Genomic DNA, 14991 nt, shown 5'->3' on the forward strand with positions numbered 1-14991 from the left:
TAAAGATTAATTGTAATTGTATATCATGTCCTTTTATAGCTTTAGTTTTTAGTCAGTTAAGTATTCAACAATGATGAGTTAAGGCATAAGTGCTGCTGCTTAATATTTTATTAGCAAGAAATTTAAAAAAGTCACACCAATACTTTATAATAATAATTTAAAAAATAAAAATCAGTACCAATTTAATATGAACATAATTATGTATATGACCAAATTTAATTGGCTGGTGAGGAAATCATTATGTAAATTTACTTATTCAAAGCTAACAGTTATTTCTCTTGAGGAAATGATTATTTTCAATCTCCACCTTGATTGTAGCTCAAATGACCCATGAATTAAGGATGGAGTATAAGAGATTTGGTAGCAAATTTGGCAAGCTAAAGTCATTAGAATTTCTTGCAAGATTCTGAAATCATATTGGGTTTTGCAATTCTTAGACAAGTAGAATCTAAGGAAATCATATTAATTTTTATTCAAGAGAACCAAGAAAGCATAGAACAAGTTGTGCAATAAATTTCCATTCCCCTACTCCATAAAATGTTTGAATGAAGTGATGGATGTACATGTTTAGAGAACCAAATGCCATAATACAAGTATGTATACATATTTATTTTTTTTTTTAAAAAAAAGAAAAATTACTTGTTAGCTATAATTTTTATTATAGTTTCAAAGTGCTATATTCGCATTTCATAAGTGTTTGATGTCTTATTATAATTTAAGGTAATATTTTGATTAGTTTTTGAATCTAGTTAATATATCTCTAGCAGTTATCGCTTATAATAAATATTTATTAATTGATTTATATAAATGTAATAATTTGTAAAATAAATATAATATATTTAATTATACTAGGATATTTTTAATTGTAATATTATTTGTTCACTTAATATTTAAATATTTTATTGGACACGTAACTTAAATATTAAAAGTATTTATTTTTAGGAATAAGAGATTTTTAGATTTAAATACTTTCATTCATATTATGTTATTTGAGTTTTTGCTTTTATAAAAATGATTATTCTCATTGTATTCTTTTGCTAATAAAAAAGTATTTAAATTAATAATATAATTAAAAATGAAAAAAAAAGATAGTAAAAATAAAAGGTTTCAAACAAAAATAAAACAACAAAAGGACAATAATCGAAAAAAGAAAAAGTACTTGAACAAAAAAAGAAAAAGAAAGAAAGAAAGGATTAGTACGGCTACAAGGTAAATCACAGTATGAGTAACGTTAAGCCTTTTCAAAGATAAAAGTGAAGTCTTTTCAATTTTAGATAATTTTATTTAAGAAACTGTCCATTGTTGCATGATTATTATTTTAATTTTAATTATAAAATTAAATTGATAATTATAATTTAATAATTTTTTTAATAATTATAATTTTATTAATACATGATACAAAAATTATTTATTTTTAATATAATATAAATTAATATATTGATATTTTTATTTTTAAAATTAAAAATTAATTATATAATTAAAAGTTAACTTATTGTTTAATAATATTTAAAATATAATTTAAGATGTTATTACTTAGATTTAAGATTTTTATCTAATTAAAAAATTAATTTATTAGTTAATATAATATTAAAATATAATTAAATATACTATTTTTAATATAAAATTAGTATTATTATTTGATTATGAAACTATTAATTATTAAAATATATAATATGTTATTTCTTACGATCGGAATACGTGTTTAATTAGAAATATAACTTATAATCAATAAATTAATAAAAAAATTTATAAAATTATATATAAGTTTAAATCATTTGTTTCAAAAATAGTACACATATTAAAATAGAAATTAAAGATTAAACACAAGTGTCAAAAAAAATTTAGATATAAAAAGTTAATATATACAATATATATGTATTGTTTACGAAAATTATTTATCTTTCCTTTTACCATAAATTTCTAATTTTATTTTCATATTAAAATTTGTTTACTTTAGATTATGAATATGAAATGTTCGTTTATTAATATTAACAACTATAAATAAGATAAATTATAAATTATAATATTTTAATCTTCAATTTGTAAGCATTTATTAAATAAAGCTAAAATTGTGGTTAAAACTTCAAATGCTTTTAAAATTTGAAGTTTAGAATATTCATTAAAAAATCAGTTTCGAGGACAATAAGAATTAGTTGAAGACACTAAAAGTAAAAGGTTAAAAATAAATTAAAAATTAGAATTTTTTATTATATAAAAATTGACATATTCACTTTTTTAAATAAAAAAAATAGAAATAGAAAAATCTAGATAGGAGTTTATATTTTCCTTCCATCTATACTTAGTTTTCTATATAGTAATTTATAATGGTCAAATTAGCATTACAAAAATAATTCATATTAGGTATATTAATTATTATTTCAGCATTTGTTGCCTTATAAATTCCTCCCACTTCTAACTAAAACTGACTTTTTATAGGAATTTATTTTTGGAAAAGATACCTGATTTATTTCTTTTTAAGAAGAAAATATTTTCTATTAACTAATAATTTCTAAAACAATTTAATTGAACAAATAATTTTAAAAAAATTAAAATATAATAATAAATAAAAGAGTTGAAAGTAATAGCATGTTAGTGGTCTGCCATCACATGGGCTTGAGCCCTTGACTACAGCAGAAACAACAAACAGAATCTCGTAATTATCTCCAAAACCAAGGGCATTTTCGTACCTCATCACCCTTATAAAGCCTTTCCACAACAAACCCTCTCAACAACTACAGCTGCTGTACTCTTTCACTCCACTATCCCTCACTTTCAAATTGAGAAACAAAAAGAAAAAAACACTTCCTCTCAGCTTTCTCTCGCTTTCCGCGAAAATGTCAAAATCCAACAAAATCCGTCACATTGTAAGAGTACAGCAAATGTTGAAGCGGTGGCGCAGAAAGGCAAGACTAACCGCATCATCGCGAGGAGCAGCAGCGCCGGCTGATGTACCGGCTGGACACGTGGCAGTATGTGTAGGGGAGAGTTACAAAAGGTTTATCGTACGTGCGACGTACCTTAACCATCCTATATTCAAGAACCTCCTCGTACAAGCCGAAGAAGAGTACGGTTTTAAAAACATCGGACCTTTAACTATTCCTTGCGATGAGTCTGTCTTTGAAGAGATACTGCGTGTCGTTTCGTCGCGATCTGAGTCTCTTCGGTTCTCTAATGTTGAAGAGGTTCAGAGATGCTGCCACGTGGATATCATTAGGAGTCATCTTGAATTTTTGAGTGAATCAAGGCCGTTGCTTCATGGTTAGATATAGTGAATCGTTTGACTCGAGTGAGTTCCCGTGTTGGATTAACTAACTATATTCTTTTTTTTTTTAATATAGTTATTTGTATTATTTTAGGTTTCTTTTTTTAGTTAGAGAAGCTATAGCTTTTTTTTTTTTTCTTTTTCTTTAATGGAGATGGCAAGTTGGGTTGGGTTTTTCTTGGAACCGAGTCATCCCGAGTTGAAGATAAAGCAAGGGAGTGGAGAGAAGTATTATTTTATCATCTCTTGTAAATTACGAGGCTAATTTGTCAAAAGGATAGTAATGATGAAGCTCTTAATTTATTAGAGTATTTAAATCTTAGTATTATTTATTATATTTCTTTTTTTATCATTTATTGACTTGTTTATGCTTTCTGTTTTATAATTGTTTTCTTTGGCAGTCAGAAAAGAATTATTAGTAAAAACTAATTATAGATTGATTTATAGAAAGTATTGACATTAATAAATACAAAAAAAAAATTATATTGATTTCTAATAATAATTTCATACAGGAAATAGTTGTGAAGGAGCTGTTTGGATTAAGTGATTTTAAATTTTATAAATATAAGAATTGAATTTTTATTTAGTGAGTAAAAAGTAAATCTATGAATTATAAAAAGTTATTTTAATTTTTAAAATTTTTCACTTTTTAGAATTTTAAATTAAAAATCTACTATTTTAATACCTAAAGATATTTAGTTTGCACGATTCATATAATGGCTAATATATTTGGTAAACCAATCTAAATCTCGCTGTATTTCTAGATAGGTTAGTAAAAGCTTTTATCTTTAAGGTGGAGGTTTTCACTTGTACAGTTAATTGGTTATAGTGACAAACTATTAAAAAGTATCAAATTGATAATAGCCCACCTAAATTTTTTTTATTCCCTTTAATAATATTAACTAACATATACTAATTTAGTAAAACTTAAACATCAATCAGCAGTCAGTTCTATTAGATTTAGTCTATATTTTAAAATTAACTTTTACAAATATTTTTAATAATATAGATAATTAATTATAGTATTTTTAATTATTATAGTTTATTTTTATTAATTTATATTATTAAAAATAATATACTAAATAAAATTCATAATGTAATTTATCACACTAATAATAATAATTAATAAAATTTATTAAATTTTTTATTTACCAACTACTACTAGCTATCAATTATTAGCAAATTTTTCCATCAAATAAAATAGAAGATATTATTAATAATTTTTGAAGATATCTCCAAATAAATTCTATTTATGAATCGAATCAAATATGAATGTTATATTATATAAAATTTAATTTTATATTTATTTGATGTAATATTATTAATTGACGTGACTCATATTTTCTAGAATATTCCTATAAATGATACGATACATAAAACCTACCTAATTATTTTCTTAAATATAAACTATTACACATTATTTAATATGTTTCAAACTACTCAAACTACCAAACATTTAATTTGAAAAATCAAAATTTAATAAATAGTAAAGTCCAATATCTTAATTGTTATGTGACATATTCATAATAAAAATGTGATGCATTTTTGTGAATGTGGTACATGATCGAACCACAAATTCTTAGGTATAAGATTCATGCAATTAATGCACTTCAACTGCCACTAATGTTTCTTATTAGAGCAGTTAACAAAATATTGACCAATGAATAATATCATAAAATGTATTTTATTAACTAACATATTGCAATAACAAAGGAGGTTTCTCTTTTCTTTTATTTTTTCAATATATAAGCACAGATCTTAGTATAAAAATGATGAAGAATTCTGTATTTCTTTTCCTCAATATATAAAAAAATATAATGAAATAATTCTTTAATTCTATTAGAACACATTTCTATCTCTTTTAGATTAAGTAATTTTACATGTCATTTTTTAGATTAATACATTTCGATTTAATTGAAATGTTTAAAATTAGTGATTTATTTAATTTCATGCATTTAAATAAATTTTATTTAATTATAGAAAATTTCTTTATTATTATTTATATGTTTTTTAGTTCATTCCTGATTTTTTTTGAAATAAAATGAGTGTTTCATTAAGAATAATTAATAGAAACAATTTGTAATAGACAAGTAAATATGAATATGTTCAAGAAATACATACTAATCTTGTTATAGAGATGAGTTTTTCTTCCGAGCTTCGGTAATCATGTTGACAGAATAATTATATACAACATCTTGGCTATATTTGCGCATCAGTAATAAAATACATATAGCTCGGTGGCTATATTGAGCTACAAATTGATTTCATCGTCAATTGACGAGTCCTTGAAAGAGTCTGATATTTTGAATACCAGAATTAAAATCATCATAACTTCCATAATACAAGACAAACAAACTCGCACAAAAAGAGACAAACAAACTTAATACTCATAATATTTAATCAACGAAATTGACAAACAACTAAGAAAAATAAATATAAAACTAAACGAACTTTTAACCAAATAAATTCATCTTTATCGTTGCAGAGTTTTGATTTGTCTTCGAATATTGAAATTTCAGCAGTCATGAGATTTTCTTCCATACATATTTGATTTATCGTATATTTACCCAAATTCACTATTAAAGAAACATAAGAGATTTTACAATTAAAATAGATAAATTTTGACCAATTTATATAAAAAATAAAAATATAATTTAATTATTTTATTGTGATTAGAAAAACTACTAGAGAGCAAAAAGTAAATAAAAAGTAAAAAATTGAAAATTAGCTACCGTTGACGATAGAAAAAAGACACCGACAACGGTGAAAAGAAAAATAGAAAAAAAAAAAAACTCTTGGAGCTATAATTATTTTGAATTCAAAATATCGCTTCGGGTCATTTCTGATTTAAATATAACATATACAATAAAAATTTTATGTTGATTAAAAACAATCTTTTTTTCTCAAATATGTTTTAGTGGTTTCATTATAAACCTCAAAGTTGTTCTATATTACTATATTTTTAATGACAATGTCGAATGATTAGGACGTGTAGAGATATTTCTTAAAGAACGTCAAATTCAGCTTAAGGAATACGTAAAAACATACATCTATGAAAGCTTAATGACAATGTTTAATTAGATTTTAATATTTACGATGTTACATAAATTATGTAGAAATCAATATTTAACTATAATAACATTTTTTTTTTTAAATGAACCATAAAAATTAAATGGAAAATTGATACCAACCTATCGCATGCATGGATGTAATGGTATGTATAATCAAAATACGACAGCAAACAAATATAATATAAAAATGATTAATGAAGTATAAAAAAATGGGTTGATATTTATAGCGTCAATATATTGTTATCATATTAATATAATAATAATAATATAAATATAGTATAATTTAATCGTTGACACATTAATACATCCACGGGACATTTCATATCCTTGTTGATTTAATTTATTTTCTTTATTTCAAAAAAGTATTTTTTGGTCTGTCCCTTATATTTTATTTTTTCAATTATTAACTTAGCAAGTAACTTTTTACTAGTTTTATCTAATTTAATATTTCAAATATTATAATTTTTACAGAGAATAAAATATTTTAAATAAACTGATAAAAGTTAGTAACCTTAACTAAAATTATCACATTTTATATCCTTGTTGATTTAATTTTAACGTTCTTTTTTTAAACAATTACCCAATCAACTAAAGTATTTTCTGAATGCATGGATTTAGTCTAATCAACTAAAGTATATAATTAGTCTCTGATAAATTATATAATTAAATGGATATCTTAATTTGAATTTAAATTTTTTAATTTATAATAAAAATTAAAGCATTTTTTTTTTTTGGAAAAGTTGATATAATTTCTTTTTATATAATATAAGAATCTAAATATATTATAAACAAAAAGGTATAGCAGCCTTTTGATGTTTTATAAAATAATTATTGTTAAAGTGCAAACCTTTTTCAAGTTGCATAGGCCCTTAGCAAAAAGGAGGAGCCTTTGTAGGGGCCCAAAACCTAACAGTCAAAATCATATGTATTATCTTCCGGAAAAAAAGATGCTAGAGAGACCTTCCTCCTGTTTTCTTCCGTAGTCACCTCAGATTTTAATGTTATAAACTTTTTAAAATTATTTTATAATTAATAAAAAAATATTATTTTTAAATAACTAATCATATGATGTAGTTATTTTTTAATTGTTTTTTTTATTTTTATTTTTTTAGTTATTTTACTAAAAAATTAACCAAAATAATATTTTTTAAAAATTATAATTAATACAGTAAAAAATAGAAAAATGAGTATCTTTGTTTTTCTTTCCTTCAATGTTTTTTCCTGAATAAACATGCCTTCAAATTCTTTCAAACGGTGCTCTTAGAAAGCTTATATTTAATTTTGATCGTCAAGTCAAACAATAGGAAGCTTATATGGCAATTATGGCTTTGTTGATGAAATAAAGCCACATGAAAATCATTGCAAAAAGTTTTAAGTAGAGTCAATTTACTAAATAAAATCAATTATAAAATAACATATAATTTTATTTATTAGTTATTACATTTTTAATTTATAAATAGATAATAATAATAAACAAATCAATCATTATAAATGCTGCATTTAATAAAGAATTTCATCTCAATATTTAATTGAATTTGTATAAATATAATATAATATAGAGAGAGTCTATCTAAAAGTTTCTTAAACTATTATTATAATTTTTGTAATAAATTATTAATTTTAATACTTTAAAATAATCACATTTTCTAAAATTTTTCTTAGATTCAAACCCATAGCGAATAATAGAATTAGAAAAAATATTTTCTTATTTTTACTTACATGAGTCTATATCCTTGCTTTTCTATCAATCTCTAATTCTACTCGTTTCCTAATCAGATATTATCGTGCCGGTATAGATCGAGATTTTATTATATGATTCAATTCTGACCGGTAATATACCGTAAAAATTATAGCTTTTAGGAAAAAGAAAAAAGCCAACACAACATGAGATATCAAAACAAAAATTGTCTAAATTTTTTTGAATTCAAATCTCATAACAAAGACAATCAAAAACTCTTTCCTTCCACATATTGGCTCGCTAAGGAGCATATAGTAAAAGATAGCAAACCTTTGAAGAAATGATTGGCCCTTTATCTATTTATTTCTTTGAATTTGAATTTATAGAGATATAGAAGTATTTATTTATTAAGAGTTATATTTATAATAATCGATTTATTTATTACTATTAATTAAGTGTAAATAAAAATTAATCAATATAAATATAAAAATTAATAAATAATGTCACATTATTATTATTATATAATTGATTTTATTTATAGACGATGGTAGACCGAATATATCTAAGAATTTCGCTCTATTTCAAACTATCTATAACAAAAAAAGATAAAAGTTGATTTGGCTGAAAGGCAAGTCAAAGGTGTTTAGGACATAACATGGATATTCAAGAAATTAAATCAAGTGATGAAACTTATGATTGGACCTTAACTTTATAAGGGTAATGAATTGGTTTTGCTGTAAAGATTATGTTCTTGATAAAACTCACGACTTTTCGTAGAAAGACTTTTGTTGCTTTACGCAAAGGGAAAAAAGATGAAACTGGAGATTGAAAAGATTACATTATCCTGTCCTGGTGGAGATGGACCACTGCTGATTTTGATAAGATGCAGGCACACACCCCATTATTCCAATCAGACACCTCCTTATTTATGTATATTAGCTTAGCTAGAAGGCAGCCGTTTTAAAAGACTGCTTGTGAAATTTAAGTTCAAGCAAAAAGAATCAGTAATTGAACTTTAGCTAATAAAAAAATCTAAAAAGAGTTGATAAAAAGAAGTGATTTGGCCAAGTTCAACCCACTGAGGGGAAGCTGCTGACTGAGTTGAAGGGTTAAGGATTATGTTCAAACAGTTTCCATAGCCAAGCATTTCTCTTTCACTTCTATGATACAAAACCCTAAACCCTCTCTCTGTGATACAAAATATTTTCTTACAATTCTTCACTTTCTTAAAGCCAAAAAAACTCATTTTTTACTTAATTGTTTCTTACCCAAAACCAATATTAAAAAACTGATTTTTTTTTTTTTTTTACAGTTCTAGGTTATCTTATCTCAACTCTATTTTATCATTAATTCTAAGACATCTGATATCATGGGTCTTAATATATATGCCATAATAACTAAAAGCATTGAATGAAATTAATATATGATATAATAAGTGAAGGCACACCAAGTGTCTTATCTTGTAAAATATAAATATAAAAGACTCATTCCATGAATATAGCATCAAATGAGAAAAGAGTTTAACAAGAGGACGATCATCTTATAATAAAATGGGGGGTTTTGGTTTCAAATCAGCAGTATCACTGTGAAATAATTAACAGTGACATTCATGTCTGTCAAAGCATGGGTCTCGGGCTCCATAATCCGAGAACCATTAATTTGATGTTAAGGTTTTTGTCTTCTCTGAAATTTCATGTTAAGTTGGAACCCGAATTGTGCCCTAAGCGCGGATCATGGGCTCAAAGTCCAAGTCCAAATCATCGAGCTGTAGAACCAAAAACAAAAGGAATAAAAATATAAGCAGAAAGATAACTTGCGACCCGCCATTAGCCATAGCCAAGCGGCTGTTTGCTCAAGAGATTCACTAGTAACTGTGGTCGAATCTAAAATAACGGCTGTTTTTGGTTTGTATAGGAAAGAGAGAAGCCCTTAGTTAGGGATTAAAGAAATAATAGGGAATTGGAGAAAGCAGAAGAAAGAGGAAAAATGGTTTTGTTTTTCTATTTTATTTTAATATTTTAAATTTATCATATAATTGATTTATATTTTTTTTAAAAGTTTTTAATTAATACTCACTCCATTTGTTAATGTTGAATTCGTGAATTTATAATTGAATTTTATGCTAAAATAAAAGAACTTATTTATGCTTTTATTTATTTTGAGTATTAGACACATGATTTCCTTTCCTTTGAAATAAGTGACTAGATTTTAAAATATAACTAAATAATGAAAATATCATGCTTCAATTTTTTTATTCATTGAAAATTTAATATATGTAACTGTATAATAAAAATAATTAATTTTTTAAATTCGTTATAAATAATAAAAATTTAATAATATTCATACTGGATGATATAAAACCTCCAACGTATTTTTTAACTTTAAATATTTTTCTAATGAATTTTTATCTAAATGGAAAAGTTTAAGTTTGAGTTTTTATTTTTTATTTTATGATATATATATATATATAAAATTCCCTCAACCACAAAATACACAATAATAATTGTCAATTTGTCATCAAAGATAGAAGGGTAAAGTAATTAAGCCTTCAAACTTAAACATGAAACTGAGTAGTTAAACAAATAAGAAAGAAATTGACTGGACAACTGGGTTTTCGAGTACAATGGTAGTTGAGGTCTATTCTCATTTTCACCTTGGAAGAAGAAGAAGAAGAAGAAGAGAATGATGATGAATAACTGCCAATACCATGTGGTCACCACATCATCAAATATAATCGCATCATTATGTTCCACTAGTAATATCAAAAAAATAAAAATAAAAATAAAAATGGACCATTTTAGTTTGTGGGGGGTAGTAATCACGTGCTACTCATCCTACAGTGACCAGGAGACATCTTGATCTCATCTGACTGACTCTCCCTCACTGACATTACTAATAAATAAATTAAATATATAAACAAAAAAGCTTTGCTGCCACTTTCATATTTGCCAGTGAGCTATTAAAATAGGTAGAACGAGGTGAGTTTATCATGTCCTCTTATAGCTTAAACAATATTTATTTTGTAGAAAATGACAGGCACCACCACCACCCAGTACAGATTCGTACTCTTCGAGTAGGACAATTTTGTCCCCATCTATTTCCTTTAAAAGTTTCTTAATTAATTAAGTCTATTATTATTATTTTTTATAATTTTTATCAACTGGAAATAAAAAGAAAAAAAGAAACAGAATATTCGTAAGATTCTTGAAACTGACGTTGCAGAGAGACCGTAGGCAACTTGCCTTAGGGACCAACAATTAGATGCGTAATTAGTAAGATTAATTTATGTTAATTTAAGCTAAGAACAAGAAGAGTTTCAGGTCTGCATTAGTTTTCTGTTAGAAAATTTGCTATAATATATAATACCTCTTCTTCTGAAACTGTATATTCCCTGAATGATCCAAAAAGGATGACTTGGAATATTTTATTTCCACTTCATTTCTGAGTCATTATGTGAATTAATATATGATTATAATTAACTTTGGAATTTAAATAATGCGTTTTTATTGATTAGGAACAAAAACAATTTCATATACAATTGCACTTGTCCTCGTCATGCACTTGCTTTCTTGCCTTAGCAATAACAGAACCTGTCGGGGGTTATAATTTAGTTTTTCTAGTTAAGGTCAATTTGGTTATTTAACTCTAAATAGTTTCAATATTATTTTTGAATTAATTAGTTAATAACTACTAATAAACAATATTATTGTTAATAAAAACAATATAAATGTATTTCCTAGGCCGTTTCCAACAGGAAAAGCCTAAATATAATATAATTCTTATATCCTTGACGTTATTATTGAGAGTTTAATAAGATTTCTTAACTTAAAAAGGAAAAAAAAAATAAAGAAGAAACTAATTGAAACATTACTTAGTGTTTTCACTAAATTTGGCAGCTAAAGAAATAACGCATTCGATATATTTCAGAAAAATAAATGGTATTTAAAGATGAAATTAAAATTTGATTATGATATAATTAATTAGTATAAGAATCTAATTACAACAATAATTACATATTTGCACAACAATTTACTATTATACGTGTAGTTGGAGGTTACATATTGGTTGAATGTAAATAATTTTATTTTATTTTATTTTTTCTATTGGTTTTCGAATTGATTATTTATTCTTCTTAGTTATAATTTTGGATGAATATTAAGAAAAGAGACAAGTAGTAAGTACATGTTAGAACACAAACAATTGTGGGACATTTACGTAGGGATCTTATCTGCAGAGGAGTAGTACGTACATGCATGATTAATAATACGTACTCATGCAATTATCTGTTTTATTTAAAAGTATTTTTCATTGGATATAGTTGAATACAAACGTGTATATAAATATCTTTTTCCTTTTTCTTTTTGTTTAGGTTTTTATTTGCTAAGAAGAAGAGGATGAAGCAGGGGAAAGAATGATATTAACAGGTGATCGAGAAGAGAAGAACTTCTTAGATTTAGTTTACTATTCGTAAATAAAATTAATTACAGCATTTGTGTTGATTAATTTTTAACTATTTGTGATTCTTAATAATTTAATTAATTTAATAAATAATATCATATGTCAATATAGTAAATGATACGAGTTGTATTAAGTATGGTCTTTTAATGGGCGAATTGCTGTTATTAAACCTACAAAAATAACAAGTTAGAGAGTCTAAATAATGTGTACACTGTTTAAGACTAAAAGTTAAGCATTTAAAAATTGCGACAGAGTAGAATAATAATTTTTTATATTCTAGGGGAGTGGTGAAAGTAATATGTAGCTTGTACCAGGTTATTTCTACTATGGAAAAATCATAGTTTTTATGGGCAATCCTTTGGTTGGTGAGCTCAGAGTTTATTTGGTTGATCCATTTAGGTGAGTATTCATCATCATCACAGGAAGTCTATCTAAGAATTTATGTAAGAGATGAAGAGAGAGTAGGAGACAGTTAGTCCGACAATACCCACTCACAGTATCTCTTGGAATATATTTGGTGCCCAACATGTTAATCCCACACCACCACCCACCTCCCCCACACAAGTGGCTCTCCTTCTTCTCTTCATTCAAACTATTACCAATGTCCAACACAAACAACATACACGAGATATATTATTATGAGGTACATTTTTTAATAAAATATTTTTCTAAGAAGATTTGATAATTTATATTTTCTATTTATGAGGTATGATAAGAGTATATAGAAGTTACTACTATATTGCTTTTCTTCTGCAATTTTGGTACTTGACAATTTCCTTCTTAGATGAGGTATATAAGAGCACACTTCTTCATCTAAAAGAGTACTTTTTACAAAGGCATTTCAATATCAATATCCATGATATATTATATTTTACCAAATTGAATTCTAGAAAAATTGATATAATGTATCTTTTATCTGTTATAGGATAAACACATAAAGAAGTTAATACTACATTAATGTCTTTCTTATCAGATGTTAACATTTGCTTCTTTCTTCTTGGGCAATTTCAAGAACACATTCTTCATATATATCAACTAATGTTTACAGGATATTTATTCCCAGAAGCAAATTTGTGGAGTGCTGATGAGATTATTCAACCTTAGTTGCCAAGGAAAGGAAGCAACCTCCCCTTACCTCTTTGTTAACCTGAATATTCTGCATTTCGATTCTTCTATTAATGGATGGAAACACTAATTAATAAATATCATATAGCTAAATCATGTATACGTGGTATAAACTCCACAAGGGCAGTTTGACAAAAATATTATAAGTCATGTGAGCAAGAGTTGAGACTGTGTTGCATTATTCGAGTAGAAATATCTATATATTTTTTTCAGGCAAGAAAGAAATCGACATGTCAAACTTAGGAACTTTTCCTTTAATTGCAAGTGGATCGCTATTTTGGAGAATGATTAGAGCAAAAATAAGGACCTGATTTGATATGTTTAAGGGACAATATTAATCATTAATCACTATTGTATTTTGATTGCTCAACTACTACTATATATATCTCTATCACAACCTTTTTTTAATACAAAGTAGGAAAAAAAAAAAGAAGGTCCCCATCACAACCAGCTGCATTGGTAAATAGTACTGCATGAATTATTTCATCAACTTGTTAATTCATGACTCTAATATCAGATTAGTAACCAAGTATATGTACCAACTAAACTAACTAACAGTACTCTGTATTCATAACTCTCATATGTATCATACTATTTTCAAAGTATACCAGCTGAACAAGTGCTCTAGTTGGTGACAAGCTAGTGTTACTATTGTGGGATATGACTTTTATGGTAAGAAGTGATCATTAAATAAGTGAAGAGCTGTAATATATAATGCATGACATGAAAAGATCAAGGGGAAAAAATATGTTGTAATACATAATGTATAGATATGAAGGAGGAAAATTGAACAGACAAAAGGCTCCTTCCAGGAAAATTCACATTGAACATGGGTGGGCCATTGTAGACAAAATGCAGAAGAAACATGAATAGCCAACTGTGAACTTATTTGATATCCATAAGATTTATATCTCCAATCCATTAATAATTTTTTTTTATGCATTTCCTTTCTGAAATTGATGTGAAAGAAAAGACATATTTCTATTGTTCAAGCAGTTGGTACATGTGAAATTTGTCTCCCTATCTTCATTAGTTGAATTATTAGAATTTGCTTTTGGTTTAAGTTATTAATGCCTTCTTGTTTGATTTATATGTTAGCATAATATCTCACCTTGATAACTGCAATATAATTGCATAATTAAAGTTAGTTGGTAACAGAAGACATTGCCATTGATGCCTTGTGTTTTCATTTCTTTAATTAGCTTTCTTTTTTTAGTAATATATATTTTTGTTTTGTTCTCAGCAAGAATTTGGAATGACTTCATAATTTACTTGTTAATCATATAATTATACATAAATGGACATACTTAGAAAATAATTAACAACCTCAGTCTAGGACATAAACAGTCAATAAATAACTAGTCCTAGCTACCATAATAGGTCACAGGAAGACAGAA

At 25.5% G+C, this 14991-nt stretch overlaps 1 protein-coding gene across 1 annotated transcript; it reads left to right on the forward strand.

Moving 5' to 3' along the window:
* Positions 1-2699: 2699 nt before the first annotated feature.
* On the forward strand, positions 2700-3579 carry LOC8284392 (indole-3-acetic acid-induced protein ARG7). The gene has a single exon (XM_002512969.4). The coding sequence runs from the start codon at positions 2835-2837 to the stop codon at positions 3261-3263; it is 429 nt and encodes a 142-aa protein (XP_002513015.1). The 5' UTR covers positions 2700-2834; the 3' UTR covers positions 3264-3579.
* Positions 3580-14991: the final 11412 nt, after the last annotated feature.

The sequence above is a fragment of the Ricinus communis genome, chromosome 8, assembly GCF_019578655.1.
Source record: "Ricinus communis isolate WT05 ecotype wild-type chromosome 8, ASM1957865v1, whole genome shotgun sequence".
Taxonomy (NCBI): domain Eukaryota; kingdom Viridiplantae; phylum Streptophyta; class Magnoliopsida; order Malpighiales; family Euphorbiaceae; genus Ricinus; species Ricinus communis.

Coding starts and splice junctions, on each gene's coding strand:
- LOC8284392 (XM_002512969.4), top strand. CDS start 2,835: ATGTCAAAATCCAACAAAATCCGTCACATTGTAAGAGTACAGCAAATG.